The 13424-nt window shown below is 41.3% G+C and overlaps 3 protein-coding genes across 3 annotated transcripts in view; 1 reads left to right on the plus strand and 2 right to left on the minus strand.

The window, feature by feature from the left end:
* CYP3A90 (cytochrome P450 family 3 subfamily A member 90) overlaps positions 1–720 on the minus strand; it is a 36352-nt gene extending 35632 nt beyond the window's left edge. The window contains exon 1 of the mRNA XM_039460312.2: positions 527–720. Coding sequence (XP_039316246.1) covers positions 527–597 — 71 coding nt within the window. The 5' untranslated portion in view covers positions 598–720. The remainder of the gene's footprint in view (positions 1–526) is intronic.
* ZSCAN25 (zinc finger and SCAN domain containing 25) overlaps positions 1–13424 on the plus strand; it is a 174442-nt gene that overhangs the window by 83351 nt on the left and 77667 nt on the right. The gene's annotated exons all lie outside the window — the stretch shown is intronic.
* CYP3A5 (cytochrome P450 family 3 subfamily A member 5) overlaps positions 10720–13424 on the minus strand; it is a 32582-nt gene continuing 29877 nt past the window's right edge. Inside the window, exons 12-13 of the mRNA XM_010344853.3 lie at positions 12896–13058; positions 10720–10926 (exon numbers count right to left, since the gene is read on the minus strand). Coding sequence (XP_010343155.2) covers positions 10831–10926; positions 12896–13058 — 259 coding nt within the window. The 3' untranslated portion in view covers positions 10720–10830. The remainder of the gene's footprint in view (positions 10927–12895; positions 13059–13424) is intronic.

A 13424-nucleotide genomic window follows, 5' to 3' on the forward strand; every position in this document is an offset into this window, starting at 1 on the left:
AGTAAAGAGGGAAGAACCAAAGTTTTGGTGTTCCCTGGTGCCTTAGGTAAGTGATATCCTGGGGGGAAGGCAGGGGAGCAGGAACCACCAGGTCCAAGGGGACAATAGTTCTACACATCTCTCCCACCTGACACAGAACCAAGAAAATGAAGATAATGAGACAAAAACCCAAGCTACTCCCTCCCGTTCCCAGAATCCCCAGAGCCTGGGAAGGGGATGAGGGTCACACTGGCTGTCATGTTCAGTAGTTTGTAATCAGCCTCTGCCGTGTTTTCATTGATCAGTTCAAATATAAGCTAATCAGATCATTCTCACCACCAAATGCTGTCCCTAAACTCTCCTAGTCATCATAATTAGAAGGTGATTTATTTCTTCATAGAGCTGTGTATGATCAATAATAACCTCTATGTGTTTGTAGCGTCCAACACTTAAGCTACTTCTCCTTGAAAATCTCTTTTGATCTTCAAAGCAGATAAGGGAAAAGGGGCCAAGGAAACAGAGGAGGGGAGCCTGGATAGTTACTCACAGATAGAGAAGCGCCAGGCTGAGAGCCAGGAGAAGCCAGGTTTCCACTGCCAAATTTGGGATGAGGTCCATTGCCACTTTTCTTCCTCGACTATATCCTCTCAGTTTTCCTTTCAGTAGTGTGCTGCTGTTTGCTGGGCTGTGTGCCTGGCCCTTCCCTGCCCTGCACAGCAGTCATTCAGCCAGGCTGCTGAAATGTTTATGTGCTGGTGAAGGAGGCGGGGTTGCAGCTGTAACCAGTAGCAAAAGATTGCACACACCCCTTTGCTGACCTCCTGTGAGTTCACATTCTATGAGGAATCATAAACAACTTAGTCAGTGGTATCAGAGAGTCCAAAGGTTCTAGGTTTTTATCAGAATCTCAAGTGGAGCCATTGGCATGAAATCTATTAAATCTCCTTTCACTTGCCCTTGTCTCCCTGGCTGTCCTCATTCCAGAATACTTGAAATCCATCCCAACAAGCCACACCTACAGATGTGTACCCATGCAATAACCTCTGCCTGGAGTGTACCTGTGCCCCCTAGGTGACTCTACGCATCCTTCCAAGGCCAACCAGATACACCCCTTCTGTTAAAGTATTTCCTTACCAACCTCCTCACACAGATATAACCATTTCCTCCTCTGGGTGCCTCCCTTGCCCCTCACACAGTCCTATGGTCCTCTTTCCTCTCTACCATCATTATGGGTTTTTGTGCCTGTTACCATGAGCAGAGGTGAGCTCCTCAAGGGCACAGTGTGTTATTATTTATTGTCATGACCCTGGTCCCTAGCAGCATACTGTACAGACAGTGGGTGGCCAGAAGGGTTGGTGGAGTTGACTTGGGTGAGATTGCTGGGCTCCTGGGTGTTATGCCCTCTGACTCTGGTGATAACAATACTAATCATTGTTTGGGACTCAAATGCAGCCAGCACTGTGTTCCAACTAATGCAATTGGTCTTGTTGTGCAAAGGAAAATAAAAGAAGACGTGTTCTGCCATTTACTTTCTCAGAAGGTAACATAACATCAAGAGACTTACCTGTAGACTTGTACTGACTGTGTCAAAGGAGATACTACGTATCTATTGGGGGATGCAGCAATGGAGGTAGGGTTTACAGTGTGCCTCCATAAACTAGTTATAAGTAATGTATAAAAGAAATCAGGAATAATAAACTGCGGAAGGCTGCAGAGGCACTGGGGAGGATGGCCTCTCTATGCCGGCATGTTCTCAGGAACAGAATGGCCTAAGCTCTGATACTCTAATCATAGTGCCCAAGGATATAACACTCCCTTGAAGCATTGGAATGTAACCAGACATGTAGGCTCCTTGCTAAGCCCACTCCCACTGCACTGTCGATTGATAAGGATACACTTTAGTTCTTCAGAAACTCACATAAACCATCACTGCTATCAATTTTATGTTTGATGTACAGCCTTTCTTTACCGATTCATTCTACCACCTGCACTATAGATAAAAGTGATTGTGTTCAATAAACATTGTGGAAACCGGAGCTTGGGGCCTTCACTGCTTGCAGTATATACAAAGTGATGGTCCCCTGGTCCTACTTTCATTCTTTTTTTTTAAATTGTACTTTAGGTTCTGGGGTACATGCACAGATCATGCAGGATTGTTGCATAGGTACATACATGGCAATGTGGTTTGCTGCCTCCATCCCCTCCATCACCTATATCTGGCATTTCTCCCCATGTTATCCCTCCCCAACCTCCCAACCCCCTACGCTGTCCCTCCCCTCCCCCCTTCAGGGACCCTAGTGTGTGATGCTCCCCTCCCTGTGTCCATGTGTTCTCATTGTTCAACACCCACCTATGAGTGAGAACATTCAGTGTTTGATTTTCTATTCTTGTGTCAGTTTGCTAAGAATGATGATTTCGAGATTCATCCATGTCCCTGCAAAGGACACGAACTCATACTTTTTTATGGTTGCATAGTATTCAATGCTGTATATGTGCCATATTTTCCTTGTCCAGTCTATCATTGATGGGCATTTTGGTTGGTTCCAGGTCTTCGCTATTGTAAATAGTGTTGCAATGAACATATGTGTGCATATGTCTTTATAATAGAATGATTTATAATCCCTTGGGTATATACTCAGTAATGAGATTGCTGGTTCAAATGGAATTTCTATTTCTAGGTCCTTCAGGAATCGCCACACTGTCTTCCACAATGGTTGAACTAATTTACACTCCCACCAACAGTGTAGAAGTGTTCCTATTTCTCCACATCCTCTCCAGCATCTGCTGTCTCCAGATTTTTTTAATGATCACCAGATATTAGCCCTTTGTCAGATGGGTAGATTGCAAAAAATTTTCCCCATTCTGTTGGTTACCAGTTCACTTTAATAATTGTTTCTTTTGCTGTGCAGAGCTCTAGAGTTTAATTAGATCCAATTTGTCTATTTTGGCTTTTGTTGCCAATGCTTTTGGTGTTTTATTCGTGAAGTTCTGGCCTATGCCTATGTCCTGAATACCTTTGCCTAGGTTTTCTTCTAGGGTTTTTATGGTATAGGTCTTATGTTTAAGTCTTTAATCCATCTGGAGTTAATTTTAGTGTAAGGTGTCAGGAAGGGCTCCAGGTTCCGCTTTCTGCACATGGCTAGCCAGTTTTCCCAACACCATTTATTTAACAGGGAATCCCAAGTGTGTGATGGTTTTGTCATGTTTGTCAAAGATCAGATGGTTGTAGTTGTGTGGCATTGCCTCCAAGGCCTCTTTTCTGTTCCATTGGTCTGTATCTCTGTTTTGGTACCAGTACCATGCTGTTTTGATTACTGTAGCCTTGTAGTGTAGTTTGAGGTTAGATAGCGTAACGCCTCCGGCTTTGTTCTTTTTGATTAGGATTGTCTTGGCTGTGGGGGCTCTCTTTGGGTTCCATATGAAGTTTAAGGTGGTTTTTTCAGTTCTATGAAGAAGGTCATTGGTAGCTTGATGGGGATAGCATTGAACCTATAAATTACTTTGGGGAGTATGGCCATTTTAATGATATTGATTCTTCCAAACCATCAGCATGGAATGTTTTTCCATCTGTTTGTGTCCTCTCTTATTTCCTTGAGCAGTGTTTTGTAGTTCTCCTTGAAGAGGTTCTTTACATCCTTTGTTAGTTGTATTCCCAGGTATTTTATTCTCTTTGTAGCAATTGTGAATGGAAGTTCACTCATGATTTAGCTCTCTGTTAGTCTGTTATTCATGTATAGGAATGCTAGTGATTTCTGTGCATTGATTTTGTATTCTGAAACTTTGCTGAAGTTGCTTATCACTTTCAGGAGATTTTGGGCTGAGATGATAGGGTCTTCTAAATATACAATCATGTTATCTACAAATAGAGACAATTTGACTTTCTCCTTTCCTAATTCAATACCCTTTATTTTTTTTCTTCCCTAATTGCTCTGCCTAGAACTTCCAAAACTATATTGAATAGAAATTGTTAGAGAGGGCATCCTTGTCTTGTGCCAAATTTCAAAAGGAATGCTTTCAGTTTTTGCCCATTCAGTATTGATATTGGCTGAGGGTTTGTCATAAATAGCTTTTATTATTTTGAGATACATTCCTTCTCTACCTAGTTTATTGAGAGTTTCTAGCATAAAGGACTGTTGAATTTTGTGGGAAGCCTTCTTTGCATCTATTGAGATAATCATGTGGTTTTTGTCTTTGGTTCTGTTTATGTGGTTGATTACATTTTAGACTTGTGTATGTTGAACCAGCCTTGCAGCCTCAGAATGAAGCCTACTTGATTGTGATGGATAAGCTTTTTGATGTGCTGTTGCAATCAGTTTGCCAATATTTATTGAAGATTTTTGCATCTATGTTCATCATGAATATTGGCCTGAAGTTTTCTTTTTTTGTTGAATCTCTGCTGGGTTTTGGTATCAGGATGATGTTGGTCTCATAAAATGATTTGGAAAGAAGGATTCCCTCTTTTTAGATTGTTTGGAATAGTTTCAGAAGGAATGGTACCAACTCCTCTTTGTATATATGGTAGAATCTGGCGGTGAACCCATCTGGACCCAGACTTTTTTTGGTTGGTAGGCTATTAATTTCTGCCTCAACTTCAGCCCTTGTTATTGGTCTGTTCAAGGTTTCAAATTCTTCCTGGTTTAGTCTTGGGAGGGTACAGGTGTCCAGGAATTTATCCATTTCTTCCTGGTTTACTGGTTTATGTGCATAGAGTTGTTTGTAGTAATCTCTGATGGTAGTTTGTATTTCTGTGGAATGGGTGGTGATATCCCCTTTATCTTTTTTTATTGCATCCATTTGATTCTTCTCTCTTTTCTTTTTTATTAATCTGGCTAGTAGTTTATTTTGTTGATATTTTCAAAAAACTAGCTCCTGGATTTATTGATTTTTTAAGGGTTTTTTGTGTCTCTATCTTCTTCAGTTCTGCCATGATCTTAGTTATTTCTTGTCTTCTGCTAGCTTTTGAGGTTTTTTGTTTGTTTGTTTGTTTGTTTGTTTTTTTATCTTGCTCCTCTAGCTCTTTCAATTTTGATGATATGGTGTCAATTTTAGATCTTTCCTTGCTTCTCATGTAGGCATTTATTGCTATAAATTTTCATCTAGACACTGCTTTAAAAGTGTCCCAGAGATTCTGGTACTTTATGTCTTTGTTCTTGTTGTTTTCAAAGAACATCTTTATTTCTGCCTTCATTTTATTGTTTATCCAGTCGACATTTAGGAGCCAGTTGTTCAGTTTCCATGAAGTTGTGCCGTTCTGAGTTAGTTTCTTCATCCTAAGTTCTAATTTGATTGCCCTGTGGTCTGAGAGACTGTTATGATTTCCATTCTTTTGCATTTGCTGAGGAGTGATTTACTTCCAATTGTGTGGTCAATTTTAGAGTAGGTGCAATGTGATGTTGAGAAGAATGTATATTCTGTGGAATTGGGATGGAGATTTCTGTAGATGTCTGTTAGGTCCACTTGGTCCAGATCTGAGTTCAAGTCCTGGATATCCTTGTTAATTCTGTGTTTTGTTGATCTGCCTAATATTGACAGTGGAGTGTTAAAGTCTCCCACTATTATTGTATGGGAGTCTAATCTCTTTGTAGGTCTATAAGAACTTGCTTTATGTATCTGGGTGCTCCTGTATTGGGTGTATATATATTTAGGATCATTAGCTCTTCTTGTTGCATTGATCCTTTTACCATTATGTAATGCTCTTCTTTGTCTCTTTTGATCTTTGTTGGTTTAATGTCTATTTTATCAGAGATTAGGATTGCAACTCTTGCTTTTTTTGCTCTCCATTAGCTTGGTAAATTTTCCTCCATCCCTTTATTTTTAGCCTATGTGTGTCCTTGCACATGAGATTGGTTTCCTAAATACAGCACACTGATGGGTCTTGACTTTTTATCCAATTTGCCAGTCCTTGTTTTTTGGTTGGGGCATTCAGTCCATTTACATTGAGGCTTAATATTCTTATGTGTGAATTTGATCCTGCCATTTTGATGCTAGCTGGATGTTTTTCTCCTTAGTTGTCACATTTTCTTCATTGCATCAGTGGTCTTTACCGTTTGATACATTTTTGGAGTGGGTGGTACTACTTGTTCCTTTCTATGTTTAGTGCTTCTTTCAGGGACTCTTGTAAGGCAAGCCTGGTGGTGATGAAATCTCTTAGCAATGGCTTGTCCGCAAAGGATTTTATTTCTCCTTTGCTCATAAAGGTTAGTTTAGCTGGATATGAAATTCTAGGTTGAAAGTTCTTTTCTTTAAGGATGTTGAATATTGGCCCCCACTCTCTTCCAACTTGTAGGGTTTTTGCTGAGAAATCCACTGTGAGTCTGATGGGCTTCCCTTTGTGGGTAACCCAACCTTTCTCTCTGGCTGCCCTTAGCATTTTTTCCTTCATTTCAACCCTGGTGAATCTGACAATTATGTGCCTTGGGGTTGCTCTTCTTGAGGAATATCTTTGTGGTGTTCCCTGTATTTTCTGGTCTTGGATGTTGGCCTGCTTTGCTAGGTTGGGGAAGTTCTCTTGGATAATATCCTGAAGAGTGTTTTCCAGCTTGGATTCATTCTCTCCGTCATATTCAGGTACATGTATCAAACGTAGATTAGGTCTTTTCACATAATCCCACATTTCTTGGAGGCTTTGTTCATTTCTTTTCACTTTTTTTCTCTAATACTGCCTTCTTTATTTCATTGAGTTGATCTTCAATCTCTGATATCCTTTCTTCTGCTTCTCAGTTTGCTATTGAAACTTGTGCATGCTTCATGAAGTTCTCATGCTGTGATTTTCATCTCCATCAGGTCATTTATATTATTCTCTAAACTGTTTATTCTAGTCACCATTTCATCTAACCTTTTTTCAAGGTACTTAGCTTTCCTGCATTATAGAACATGCTTCTTTAGCTCAGAGAAGTTTGTTATAACCTACCTTCTGAAGCCTCTTCTGTAATTTCATCAAACTTATTTTTCATTCAGTTTTGTTCCCTTGCTGGTGAGGAGTTGTCATCTGGATGAAAAAAAAAGTTGGAGAAGAGGCATTCTGGTTTTTGGAGTTTTCAGCCTTTTTGTGCTGGTTTCTTCCCATCTTTGTGGATTTATCTACCTTTGGTCTTTGAGGTCAGTGACCTTTGGATGGGGTCTCTGAGTAGATATCTTTTTTGTTGATACTGAAACTATTTCTTTCTGTTTGTTAGTTTTTCTTCTAACAGTCAGGCCCCTTTGCTGCAGGTCTGCTGGAGTTTGCTGGAGGTCCACTCCAGACCCTGCTTGCCTGGGAATCACCAGTGGAGGCTTCAGAACAGCAAAGATTGCTGCCTGTTCCTTCCCCTGGTAGCTTCTTTCCAGAGGGGTTCCTGCCAGATGCCAACCTGAGCTCTCCTGTATGAGGTGCAGTCGGCCCCTACTGGAGGGTGTCTCCCAGCCAGGATACACGGGAGTCAGGGAGCCACTAGAGGATGCAGTCTGTACCTTATCAGAGCTTGAATGCTGTGTTGGGAAATCCACTGCTGTCTTCAGAGCTGCCAGGCAGAAACATTTAGGTCTGCTGAAGCTGCCCACTACTGCCCCTTTTCCCAGGTGCTCTGTCTTAGGAAGGTGTGGGCTTTATTTATAACTCTCTGACAGGCTGCTACCTTTTTTCAGAGATGCCTTGTCCAGTGAGGAGGGAGTCTAGTGACACAATCTGTCTGCAGAGACCTTGATAAGCTGCCATGGGCTCTGCCCAGTTCAGACTTCCCAGTAACTTTGTTTATACTCTTAGATTGAAACCACCTATGTGATCCTCAGCAATCGTGGATGCCACTCCCCCTGCCAAGCTCCAAAGTCTCAGGTTGAGCTAAGACTGCTGTGCTAGCTGCGAGAATTTCAAGCCAGTAGATCGTAGCTTGCTGGTTTCCATGGTGGTGGGACCCATTGAGTCAGATCACTTGGCCCTGGCTTCAGCCCCCTTCCAGTGGAGTGAATGCTTCTGTCTTGCTGATGTTCCAGGCACCCCTAGGTTATGAAAAAAGGGCTGCTGTGGCTAGGTGAGTTTCTGCCCAAATGGCCACCCAGTTTTGTGGTGGAAACCCAGGGCCCTTGTGGTTGTATAGGTACTGGAGGGAATCTGCTGGTCTGTAGATTGTGAAGACCATGGGAAAAGTGCAGTGTCTGGCCTGGAGTACAGGGAACATTCTCTAATGGCTTTCCTTGGCTAGGAGAGGGAGTTCCCCAGCTCCTTGCATTTTCCTGGGTGAAGCGATGCCCCACCCTGCTTTGGCTCACCCTCCTCGGGCTGCACCTATTGTCCTACCAGCCCCAGTGTGTTGAACCAGGTACCTCAGTTAGAAATGTGGAAATACCCACCTTCTACAGCAGTCTCTGGGAGCTATGCACTGGAGCTGTTCCTATTTGGCCATCTTGCCCAGGGACTAAATTTTAGGATTAAAAAAAAAAAAAATTCTGTGAAGAATGTCATTGGTTTTTGGATAGTGATTACATTGAATCTGTATATTCCTTTAGTATTATGGACATTTTTAAACAATATTGATTCTTGCAATATATAAACTTGGAATATCTTTCTATGTTTTTGTGTGCTCTTCAATTTCTTTCATTAGCATTGTACAGTTCTAATTGTAGAAATCTTTCACTTCTTTGATTAAATTAATTTCTAGCCATTTAATTTTATTTGTGGCTATCGATTTTATTTCGGATTGTTCCCTGCTGGCATATAGAAATGCTACTAATTTTGTACATTGATTTTGTATCCTGACACTTTACTGAATTTGTTTATCAGTTCTAATGTTCTTTGGTGGAGTCTTTAGGTTTTTTATAACTGTCATTTGGAAGTCATATGAAAATATCATTTAGAAACCATTTCCAAATATCATTTAGAAACCATTTGAGCATTTTCTTACTTCCTGGCACATAAAGTGTCCAAGGCTCATCTTGAACATTTTTTTTTTTGAGACGGAGTTTTGCTCTTGTTGCCCGGGCTGGAGTGCAATGGCGCAATCTCAGCTCACCGCAACCTCCGCCTCCTGGGTTCAGGCAATTCTCCTGCCTCAGCCTCCTGAGTAGCTGGGATTACAGGGACATGCCACCATGCCCAGCTGATTTTTAATATTTTTAGTAGAGATGGGGTTTCACCATGTTGACCAGGATGGTCTCGATCTCTCGACCTCGTGATCCACCCGCCTCGGCCTCCCAAAGTACTGGGATTACAGGCTTGAGCCACCGCGCCCGGCCTTGAACATTCTTAGTCCTAGCACTGGAGTCACCCATTTCTCTAAGGAGCTCTGGTTCCCTTCAGTGGAAAATGGTATTCATAAGCCAGGATCTGGGCACTAAGTGTGCTATTGCTATTGAAATGTCATTGTTACTTAGTCCTCTCAGTGGAGAGAAGTAGGGAATGTATGTTTTACACACACACACACACACACACACACACACACGCATGCACACACATACACATACATTTACATCTATCTAATTATCGGCTATCCATTATCTATCATCTGTCTGTCTATCCATTTACCCATCTAGAAAAGGATGATTATACACTGATAAATCCATTTCTATCTAACGCTGTAGGATTCACGCTAGTTTTCTCTCTTTCTGAATCCATGACTTTTCTGCAAAAGTGACGCACCTGGCTTCCAGTATACTTAATTTACTTATTTGGTCAATCCCCTGTACATAGCCAACTCTCACTCATCCCCTTCCACTCGTGGATACCCTCCTCACCTCACGTGGGTTTTCCATGCCCTAGATATGCTCTGGCTGCTCTTTCAGTTCCCTCTCTGTGTGGACTCTGATTGCTTGGGCTCCTGCATCCAGGTCAGGCTGCTCCTCCATGTGGACGCCTTCCCCAGCACACTTGGAATCTGACTTGGAACTACCATGACTCTCTCCTTCACCTTAACGTGTGGCTACCACATGGCTGCGACTCACCTAATGGCTTTAGGATTCAGAAAGGGAGGGGAAAGGAAGGAGCAAAAAAGGGAAATGCATGAGTGCTTTTAGACATGCTGCCCAGTCAACTGACCAACTGACCATTTTTTATTCAGTGTTCATTGCATTAAGATAATTGGGAGGGGAAGACGGAATGCAAGATGTATAGGAAAACATGTTTCCTGTCTTCCAGAAATTTCAGGGGAGATGAAGTAAAAGCAATAAATCAAAACTAATAATTTAATAAGTGCTTCAGCTGAATGTTACAAATAATGTATGCTTCAAAGAAGGCAGAATGAAACCATGAATATGCTCTCCAAAGTCACAGTAGATGAACTGTCGCCTATGTTAATAATCAAAGTGGAGTTCTGACAGGGGCCCCATAACAACAGTGATTACAATGACACAAAAATGTTTATTTGCTGGTTGTTAGTCATTCAGTTCTATAGATTTCTCTTTAGTGTGCAGGAAGGCATCAGATAATACTTTCGTAAAGGAGTTTTTATTGCTTTGTTGGCATAAAACTTATTATAGAATATTACAGATAAAACCTGAAATAAATGTCACTGTTAGAGTCATCACAATAATTCTTATTTTTAAAAAAAATTGTGGATCAAATGAGAAATGTTTATTCTCTGATGAGAGTTCAGGAGAAGCTGACAATGCTAACTAGAGCTAGGCAGAGATAGTCCTATGACAAGCAGAGAAGCTGAATCTACCTGTCACTTATCTGGCCATCTCTTTTATATTACATAATGCCTAACACTCTACACAGACACCGGGAGAGTTCCATGAATGTAAAAAATCACCAATTGTTCATGCGGCACACTAGATGAAGCCCATCTTTATTTCAAGGTTTTATTGACAAAGTAAATTGAGATCTCTAGTGTCCTGGGGCACAGCTTTCTTGATGCACATAGTGGAAGTTCTTAGAATAACTCATTCTCCATTTAGGGTTCCATCTCTTGACTCAACCTTTAGAACAATGGGTTTTTCTGGTTGAAGAAGTCCTTGCACGCCTAATTTCAAGGGGATCTACAATAGTTAAACAAGCATATGGAGAATTAATAGATGAAATGAAAGCAAAGTAGAAAAAATACATGAATGACAGTAATGCTTTGGAAGCATATAAAAACTACTCTCAACACCATGTATCTTGGATTCTTCATACTTCATCTGTAAGCTGGGTAAATATTGGATAGTAAAAGCACTCACCGTCCATCATTTAACAAAATATTTATGGAGTACCAATTCTGTACCAGGCCTGAGACAAATTCTTGTGGACTTGTGTTCTTTTTTTATTTAAATTTTAAGCAAAAAGGATGAGTTTTCAAAATCGAATCCAGATTATTAGGTATTATGGCAAACTATTTTTGAAGAGCCATATAAAGTTAAATTTTTGTAGGTTAAAACTTCCAAGGTAGCTATTGTACAGGTTAATTATGTGGGCCGTTTTCAACTTCCAGAGTCTAATAACCCCTCCCAATTGAACCCATCAAGTGCAATGATGGGAAGAGGTCTTCAGGAAGAATTATTCTTTTCTTTTTAACATCTCCTCTTGGCTTCCAAGGGTAGTGCAAACAAGGCAGTTCTCAAGTCCTACAGTGTTTTGACTCAACTTCTAGGCCTGTTGTCACTGAGTTGCTCCGTCACTGTTGGGGGAGCCACCAACAGAGTAACATTCTGATCTCACTTCGGCGAGGGGAAAGCAAATTGCCATGGATACATGGAAGTGCCAGCCTGAGATGCCTGAGAGCTTGCCAGGGAGTATCTTCCCTGTCCCAGGTGTGCCAGGCCCACTGTCTCTCAGGGCTGAGCCTCCTGCCTGAATACACACATAGGAAAGCTACACAGATGCCCTGAAGCCGTAGATAAGATGGCAGCCATCTCCATCTCCCTCCTTTCGCAAGCACAAAGTGTACTTAAGGGATGGAGTTGCATATTAAATATGTAGGTATAGAAATAAGACTTATAGGCTATTGCTTAATATTAGTCAATGACATCTGCTCTTTAACTTCTTCAGAGAAAAGATTCTAAGTCTTTCTATAAATTTATCACCTAGAACATAAGGTCAAACATTAAGGATAGCCCTGCTCTATGGCAGTCCTTTATATCCGCTAGAAATGCCTCAAATTAGTCATTCTTCATCTTGGCTTCACTTGAGAACCAATCAGGGAGCTTTTAAAGTCATGCTGTTCTGGGGCATGTTCTGGGGCATGTTCTGGGGCAATTAGTTAAGAATTTCTGAGATGTCGCAGTCCTCATGAACTTTTTTTTTTTTTTTTTTTGAGGCGGAGTTTCGTTCTCGTTACCCAGGCTGGAGTGCAATGGCGCGATCTCGGCTCACCGCAACCTCCGCCTCCTGGGCTCAGGCAATTCTCCTGCCTCAGCCTCCTAAGTAGCTGGGATTACAGGCACGTGCCACCATGCCCAGCTAATTTTTTTGTATTTTTAGTGGAGACGGGGTTTCACCATGTTGACCAGGATGGTCTCGATCTCTTGACCTCGTGATCCACCCGCCTTGGCCTCCCAAAGTGCAGGGATTACAGGCTTGAGCCACCGCGCCCGGCCCCTCATTAACTTTTAAAGCTCCCTGATGATTCTAATATACAGCTAGTGGTTGAGAACCACTGTCATGAGAGAGCTTCTGCAAGTTCTGGTGATGGAGAACACCATTTAAAAGTCACAGCAGGGTAATCATTGCACTTGATGATTATGCAGAACACTTCCTCTTCCTTCCAATTGACTTGAAACTGAATTTAAACTTAACTAGGGTTCAGAGAGGCTGCACATAATCATGTCATGCTAATCTGCATTGACTTTACATGATGTTCTTAATGTTACAGGTTTTGAGGTCCAAAACCAAAGCACCCTTAATGATCAAAGATGGATCCAAACAGATTATGTGGACCATAGAACAAATTATTAAAAGATAAACATGCATATTCTTTTATACCCTTTGGTTAGAAACGTTCTTAATGGAACATGCAGAAAGTATACTGACCTGTGTTTCTTTACAAGGTTTGAAGGAGAAGTTCTGAAGGACTCTGATTAGAGCAAGTTTCATGTTCATGAGAGCAAACCTCATGCCAATGCAGTTTCTGGGTCCAGTTCCAAAGGGCGTGTATATGTAAGGATCTATGCTGTCCTTGTTCTTCTTACTGAACCTATTAAAAAGCAAATGAAACATAAAAACCACAGTTACATATTAGGAGTTCTTAAGAACCGCCCCCCTCCACTTCCCAACCAGTAGGATACAGGATACTTTTGTGAGCCGGTCATTGAAATCCTGCTTTGGTTATTTTGTTTAATAATTTTAACCTACAGGTCCTTTCCATTCTCCATATGCTATAGGAGCATTGAGCTTCCTTGAGATGAGGTGAATATTTTTGCAAATAATATTTATCTCTAAACCTAAAATTATATTCAGGGTGGCAATGTGTTCACGCTATAAAAGGCACATAAGTGATGAGACTGATGGATGGAAAAGTGGGTTCCTACCTCTACTGACACTAATGTTGGTCACATGCTCA

Source organism: Saimiri boliviensis, chromosome 20, assembly GCF_048565385.1.
Source record: "Saimiri boliviensis isolate mSaiBol1 chromosome 20, mSaiBol1.pri, whole genome shotgun sequence".
Taxonomy (NCBI): Eukaryota; Metazoa; Chordata; class Mammalia; order Primates; family Cebidae; genus Saimiri; species Saimiri boliviensis.